This window comes from Scomber scombrus, chromosome 9 (assembly GCF_963691925.1).
Source record: "Scomber scombrus chromosome 9, fScoSco1.1, whole genome shotgun sequence".
Lineage (NCBI taxonomy): Eukaryota > Metazoa > Chordata > Actinopteri > Scombriformes > Scombridae > Scomber > Scomber scombrus.
In genome coordinates, this window is record NC_084978.1 from 19,752,033 (window position 1) to 19,760,168 (window position 8,136).

The window sequence follows — 8,136 nt, forward strand, 5'->3', positions numbered from 1 at the left end:
TTGGATCGAAAATATTTAAGTGTTCAACAGACATCAAGACCTACCACAAAGTTGGCTCCCTTTGGGCATCATCTCACCTGTCATCTTCACCTGTTTCCACCAAAAATTACGGAATTCTACATGTTATATTTGAGATTTACTGGTGACTGGCACATGAAACTTTACACAATACTCCAGTTAGTGGTGAAAGTGTTGGACAGAAATAGTGAATACTGAGGAAACCATGACATGCATACAAAATAATGTCTACGTTATATTCAAAATGTAGTTACAAGATTAATATACACAAATAGTGATTTGTTATACCATACATCCATATGGTTTCCCTTCCAATCTTTGGAAATGGCTGTTGTGGAGACATATTGTAAATGTGTAGGGCAGCATGTTTTAATTAGAATTGACATTTTGGTTTCCAATCCCTAAGAAAAGCTTATTTGTTGTTTACACCACGCGTACATAGGCGGCGACAGACGCTAAAAGACTGTATATTAAAGCCAATGACACTGCTGGCTTTCATTTCTTTAAGGACCGGTGTATAGGGTTTAATGACATCTAGCGGTGAGGTTGCAGATTGCAGCCTACAAAATAAACCTCTGTTGGTTTTAGTTTCCCTAGGATGGCAAAGTCATGGCCCGCCCTACCCAGCTTCCGATTGGCCAGTACTCATTGCGTTCGTTGGCTGGGTTGGTTAGTTTTAGATTTGAGGAGTGCGATTGGTTACAGTAAGGGTCAGAACACCAGGGTTAGCCAATCAGAGGCGGATCATGACCTCACCATCCTAGGAAAAGAATCCCGCTCCGTATGTAGATATAAAGGGCTCATTCTGAAGTAACGAAAACACAACGATTCTTATTTTCATGGGATTGAACACTGATTAAAAAACATTATGATATTATTCTCAGTTTCTGCCAGTAGAGTTTACACACCAGCCCTTTAAATACAATAACTCATATTATGAAGTGAGATGATGGATCGGAAGTATAATCCAGTACTTCCTGGGTTCATGTGAATTTTGCAGTCCCAAGGTAAGCATGGCGGCGACAGCAACAAAACCAGCGGTCTCAGAGCAAACACCCGTAACAACGCCGTCAGGACCTGTCCCGTTTGACTTCTCTCGGCCTCCGATTATCGAGGGATTCAACCCTTCACCCAGGTTCAGAGATGAGACCCTGAAAGAGAAATTCGCTAGAAAGACCAAGGAGAACCCATTCGTCCCGATAGGTGAGTTACACAAGCCACATCACAGTACAGTTATACAAGCAACACTTCTTACAGCCATGCTTCTTAGTGTGTGCTGAAATATACAATGGTTGTAGAATCTAAACACCCAAATGAACTGTTAGTTACATTAGTTAACAGAGAAAGTTAGAAACGTTAGAAAGCATCTGTGTTGTTAATGAATGACTTGCTTACAGTGCAGCTTGCAGCCATTGATTTTTTTGTTTTTGTTTGACCCCTTTATTCGAAACCACTGGAAAATAACTGTGCCCTTGTTAACATTTCTTTTTAAGTTATTCAAATGACAAATAAAGCATTTTCTAACTTTGGGTTGTATTTGTCGAGGTTATGTGAGACATGTGGACATCGTGTACTCGTTTCATTTCTGCATGACAGATGTGGTTCCGTCACGTCCTCTTTCAAAAACACCCATCACAAGCTCTTCTTTCTCTCCTGTCAGACGTCTGTACATCTTGTTATTTAGATGTCGTGTTGCTCTCTGAAAACTAATCTACAGCAGCATCAGCAACCTTTTGTTTCTTTATCCTTCGTTCCCAAACTATCACACCCATACTCCTCCTTACAGCAGATACTTTTAGGAAAAGCACCTGTATTAGTCAGATCTGCTGGGATTAAACTCTTAATCTCTGATCTTAATCGTACTGAAGTTTCAGTCAGTGTTATCATTGATACTAGGCTATTTCTTAGACATAATTAAAACTGTTAATGCTTACAGATTACATTTCCATCCTTTGTATTGTGTGAATGTGGTGGTGATAGACATCTCAAAACCTCAGCATGTCTAGGTGGAAGCCACTCTGGTAAACATGAGTTTTTTCTGTCTTAGGGGAACAGACAATGTATTCTTCAATGTTGGAGAATATTATACTGTCATCTTCCCATTTTTAAGCACTGACATTAGATGTGTTTGTTTTCCAGGTTGTTTGGGAACAGCAGGAGCGCTGATTTATGGCCTCCGTGCCTTTCATCAAGGAAAAACCAGACAGTCCCAGCTGTCGATGAGGGGCCGAATCTTTGCTCAAGGCTTCACTGTGGTTGCTATTATCGTTGGTGTCTTCGCCACAGCTCTGAAACCCAAGCAGTGAGGAACCACTTCAATACCTCTGCCATCCTCCATCCAGTGAATAAACTGAATAATGTATTATGCATTTCCAACATTGTTCAGATACCTATGTTAAAAATAACACTATTTATTGTGTGAAAACAGAATTGTTTAAGATGATAAAATATTTAGCTTCAAGCCAGCACAATGGAAGAAGAAAGTGTAAAGCGCTCATTAGTAGAGCATGTAAGCAAGCTGGATTTGACTGATTTATACCTCTTGCTCCATGACTTTCTAAAGGGTTTAATTTTCAATGCATCCAATGTATTGTCACTGAAATCATCAATATAACATGTCTGTGTCTTCAGATAAAACATTTTATTGTAAAGTCTATGTGCTGTTTGTCTTGAAGATTAAACATAGTAAGTGTAATGAAAGGACATCCACCTATTGTGCAACTTTAACAGGTTATTCAGAAAAGTCACTGGGTTAATATGAACAGTTTTTATATTAATGACCTGGGTCAATAGATCTAAATTAGGGGCAGATTTGTCACAGACAGGCACAATCTCAGTGTCCATCCTATAACAAGTGCTACAAATGCTGGATCAAGGGACTTTGCAAAGTCACTTTACCTGGGCTCGGGCATTTCGGTGTCAACAACAGTTACACCTTCATAAAAAAAAGTAGACGCAGTATTCACTCTGTACCTGTAAACCTATTCTTGCTTTTTAGATTACCCATGTTCTGAGAGTTTCTAATATTTGAATACTTTCAATTGTGGATGGTAACCTCAGATTTCACAGTAGCACAACCTTTAGTAATGTGCATCTGATTCTGAGCATATATAAGGGTGTTATTTGGCACTGGAACCAGACACTATTTTTAACTCCTCACACATCAAGTAGACAAAATGACTGGACAAACTAATGTTAGTGATCATACTCCATTGTCTTTATTTTCCAGTTCCCTTTTAACATTCACTTTTTTATTTTTCAGTTTTCATAATGTCCAAATAGGCAACACGTGAAACAATGTGGAGACATTATTGTGGAAATTGACACCTTGTTTTGCTGTTTAAAAAAAATCTAATAACATGTCAGTGTAACACATGAATGCTGCATAAAATGTACTAACACAATCAGTGAAATGAGAAATCGCACAAGCCATTAATCAGGCAAATTCTGAAAATTTAGATGGTAGCAGAACTCTTTGGTTGTGAATACTTTTTGCTGAAATTTTGCCTAATAGGGAAGGAAATCCATCTGGCTAAATACTCAATCTGGAGTAAGAGCAAGATCAAAAAGGCCACAAGCTTCATGTATTTCAAAGAGAAAAAATATGTCAGCTATCTTAAATACGTAATTAGGGATATAAATACAACAAGCGTCAACAAAGTTTGTGTATATGGTTCTACATTGTTGAGAGGCATAAGTGGTTACAATCTAATCTGTAATAGTGCTCAATAAGCAAGTGGCTGACATTGACCAAATATGCAAATTTATAAAACAACTAAAAATTGTGCATTCAAAATATTTTGCAGAGGCATGCAAGAAAGTTGACCTAATAATTAATAATTTAAACGGGGAAGGAAAATGGTGAACTTACAGTGACAATATTTTCTTAATATAGCAGTGGCAAAACTGACTGGCTACAGAAAGTTGTAACAATAGAGCTGTCCTTCATCTTCTCACAAGAGTGAGGTTAAGTATATTATTTCAAGAGGCATCAAGAAAGGCGGGAAGTTTTCAAAGGTTATAAAACATACCAGGAATTTTATGGAAAAAGGGCGTACAAACTCTTCTGATGCAAACGTGAGGTTAAAACCGAAAAGGCAATGTTTCTAGAACAAAATTCGCCCTATGACCTCCTCTAGCGGACTAGAGGTGTCTGTTTGAGAGAGATGAGGACAGAGCGCATTCGAGACACATCCTTTGCCTGTTTGTTGGTTTTCGGATTGAAGTCACACAGGCGGGCTACTCTCTCCCATGCTGATCCTGGACTGTCGCCATCACTTTCTGCCAAGAAAGCCTCCTCTGATGCTCTACAGGTGGTGGTGGGGTGAAACCAGAGAAAGATGTCAGTGAGACCTGATACTAGATTTCACAACAGCAAATCCGTCTGAGCCAAACATGATAATCAACCAAAAAAAGTTCAATCACATGAATAGCACCTGTGCATTCGACACACAGTAAGACCATGCATTTTCCTACCACACACCTTGTTAAATTGAAAATGTATCATGTCTTATGAGCCTGTCATAGATGTGTGATAATCAAATACAAAAACAAAAAAAATTCCCAACTTAGGCCTTCAAACACAGACCAGTAATTTTAGTGTTGGGGCATGCGTCAGGTCAAAATCAACGAATGGTAATTTGGGGCAGGGCATACAACATTAAAAAAGCACAAGAGTTCTAAACCTACACCAAGCCTATAACATCAGAGTTGGGCTGTTTGTAGAAAGCCTTGTCAGCAATCCTAGTGCGCAGGCAAGGCCAAGAAAGCAGGAAAAAGAAGGAGAAAGGAGAACAGTCTTAGTGTCAAACAACAGGCAGAAGAAAAGTTAGGGTCTGCATCAAAAAAGGAACTGTGCAAGCAACTGAGAAACAGCTCTAATGGGACGGAAATTAAACAAATGAAAATGAATTAAGGCTAACTATAATCAATCTATACTACCGTAGTACACAAGCTTGTTTGCTTTGCTCCTAGGCTGCCGTGGGGATGAAAACTGACATTTGCTTTCTGCTGTTTGCATTCCTTCAAGCTAGCTAGCTTCCTGTTTGTTTGTTCTGGATGCTAATATCCCATCAGAGGATTGCTTCTCAGTGCTCGCACAAACACAGAGGAAGAAACTAGAGCCACAGATGCAGAGTGATACCGTGCCAGACTTGGACAGAGTCTGTTGGAAAGTGTGAGAGAAGAATGGGTTAGCTCGGTCAAGAAAAGGAAGGTTTTTGAAAGCAAAATGTACAACACTAAAATAACCCTCTTTATGTAGTCGGCATTCCCTAACATGACAGGTTGTCGTTATACAAACAATAACTCTGAAAATCTGATCAGCACATACATCCAATGATTAATATCAGGCAACTGTTACATATGAATCACTCCAACATTCGATCCCTTGATGCAGTGAGGCCAGTTTTCAAGTTCATCTAATGTGAAAAAGTTTTGATACTGTTGACATAAAGTGTCTGAAAAGGACTTGACATGCACTATAACAATACAATTCTGAATTATGTTTAGTTATGTTATGAGGGTTGTAATCTGCTATTATAAAACTTGAGTTGTTAATCTGAGTAGAACCGGTTCAGTATGGTGATCACATCACGATGTTAAACCAACTGTTTCTCCTCTGAGAGTTAACAGGGGACATGTCAGACATTAACCTGTTGTTGGCCTTGTTCTTCTCCATCTGCTCGTTCTGGTGTACATGCCAGTCCTCCAGCTCCTTTTTGGCTTTCTCTTTCCACTCTGCCTCTGCTGCCTTGGATGCTGAGTCTTGTTAGGCAGAGAGTAAAACATTAAGAGAGTCCCCAAAGGATTAAAAAAAAAAAAAGAAATTGAAAAAAACTGATGTATTATTAGCTTTAAGCGTGACACAATCTGCATCACTGATCTTAACAGTAGACTGCACAAACTTACATAATGACACTACAATATAAATATGACTCATAACATCTACAAAGTAGGAAGTGCATTACACAGTGTGACCGACTCCCCGAGGACAGCACCCTTGCTCACCTAATGCCTCAAGGCGTGTCTTCTGCTCCTCCCTCCACTTGCGTAAACTCTCCGGCTCTTGCCTCTGAATGTCCACCTGGGCGATAGCGGCATAGTTGTCTGTTGGGCCATTGGACTCCTTTCAGGATGTAAAACATTTACTTGATTACAAACAAGCTATTTTAATCAATTAATAATCTGTCAAGAATCACACCTATGTAACAACATACATTACAAGACTAATTTAACAAAAAAAAAAGATGGACTGCATTCCAGTATACTATTTTCAGAGAAAGGTGATAGGAAAGAAGATCAATTCATAAAATGAGGAAAAAGGGAATTTCAATTAAATTAAATTTTTATAAGATGGGATTGTTGATCGCTGCACCAATGTGTTACCAATGGAGGTTGCTTTTAATCAACTGGAGTAATATACATCATGCAGTTTTTTTTGTTTTTGGGGTTTTCTTTTTGTTGTAAGTTTTCCATGTGTGTGTGTTTTTTTTTTTAAAGGAGAAAGATGAGATTCAAACACACAGACACACAGACAGACAGAATACACTTCTCAGTTGATTTCTAATCATATTAGCTTGTCTGTCAAACTCACCTGAAACATGTCCCCGTTCACTGTGGCAGGCTCCTCCTCGAACCCGTCTAATAATGTTAGAAGAAAACAAAGCAGTAATTTTAATCAATGAATGCTTTTTAAAGGAGTGTTCCCAGTTCCCCTTTCTCCTGAACTGGCTTATGCTCACTGAGTTACTCACTGTGTCACAGTCAGGTAGAAATGCAGCAGCACCTGTTTGGGCAGCGCTCTGTTACAGGACTGGTTTCACACACGATTACAATCACCTAACATGATTCTAGTTAACTCGACCATTACTAAACTTGCTTGCCGCGTCCAGTGTTATTAAAATGCTGACATGTTTAGGGTTAAAAAGTCAGTATGATGAGCTGTTGAGTTGCTACCGTTTAGCTACTAACATAGGTTGTCGGTGTGCAAACAAACGCACCACCGTCGGATAGCTGTATGAGTTTTATTTGAAAATGACAAAGTTAGCTGGTGTCAAGTAGCCTGATTATCTATAACATTAGTGATACTATTGTTATCATGGAGGGCGTTTGTTAAGTAGCTACAAGTGCCAGTGGTCATGTTAGCTCGTTGGGTTGCTAGCTGTGGCTAAGGTTAGCTCCGTCACAAACTTACCGTAGTTGGTCTGCTCCTGCTCGGCAGGCTGCTGCTCGTCCGCTCCCTCCAGAGTCCCGAAGCCGTCTCCGTCGTTCTCTATCCCCGCTATCTCACTCTCCTGTTGGGCCAGGAAAGCTGCGGCTGGATCTTCTTCAGTCGGGTGTGCTCCGTTGTCAGCCATCTTTCACAAAAGTGTTTACAAGTTTCACTAAGCTCGTAGCTAACGCCGCACAGACGGCTAATATTAAATTAGGCCACCGGTTCAGCGACGTTAAAACAGCTGAAATGTTTCACTCGGATCACCAGGCTGTGCAGAGTGAACAAATGAGGACAAACAGGGCGGACAATTCACTGAAGTAAACCAGCTGTAGACAGTCTGAGCTTCGACTCCAGGCCCTCAGTGGTGATGATTCATGATTTGTTCACTTGATCAGCCTGTGATGATGGAGCAGGGCAGCACCCCGAGGGTACCATTTCATATCTGCTGTAGTCTGTCGCCATCTGCTGGCCCTTGATGCCCCATTACACCTAGGCCCTCAGAGCATTTGATTTAAAAAAAACAAACAAAAAACCCTAGTATGTTAAAGTGATGTTTTAAATGCAGCTGGTATTAATAATGTCGTAGAATAGATACTTCTTTTTTCATGTTATTCTGACAGAGAGGTGTTTGGCCAAATACAACACAAGTACCAATATATATCTTTACTGTCCTATTCGTTTACCCATATTGATGGGGTTTGTTGCTTGCGAGTTTCTCATGGTTATTTTATTTTATTTTTTCTTTTAATCAGTGAAACCGCAGAATAGTTTTAATGTGATAGAAATTATGGGAGAAAATAGTAGATCTACTTAATAGTAGATCAATAATGGTGCAATAAGTATTCAGATACTTCAAGTAAAAATAGCAATACCACAATGAAAAGGAAACACAAATATCAATG

At 39.5% G+C, this 8,136-nt stretch overlaps 2 protein-coding genes across 2 annotated transcripts; one reads left to right on the forward strand and one right to left on the reverse strand.

Annotated features, from left to right (window-relative positions):
• The first annotated feature begins 1,031 nt into the window (after positions 1-1,031).
• higd2a (HIG1 hypoxia inducible domain family, member 2A) lies at positions 1,032-2,672 on the forward strand. The gene is made up of 2 exons (XM_062425935.1): positions 1,032-1,221; positions 2,158-2,672. The coding sequence occupies exons 1-2, from the start codon at positions 1,032-1,034 to the stop codon at positions 2,322-2,324; spliced, it is 357 nt and encodes a 118-aa protein (XP_062281919.1). The 3' UTR covers positions 2,325-2,672.
• A 545-nt stretch (positions 2,673-3,217) lies between these two features.
• Positions 3,218-7,654, reverse strand: cltb (clathrin, light chain B). The gene is made up of 5 exons (XM_062425947.1): positions 7,214-7,654; positions 6,614-6,660; positions 6,028-6,145; positions 5,673-5,784; positions 3,218-4,325 (listed from the first exon to the last, which is right to left on the reverse strand). The coding sequence occupies exons 1-5, from the start codon at positions 7,374-7,376 to the stop codon at positions 4,154-4,156; spliced, it is 612 nt and encodes a 203-aa protein (XP_062281931.1). The 5' UTR covers positions 7,377-7,654; the 3' UTR covers positions 3,218-4,153.
• Positions 7,655-8,136: the final 482 nt, after the last annotated feature.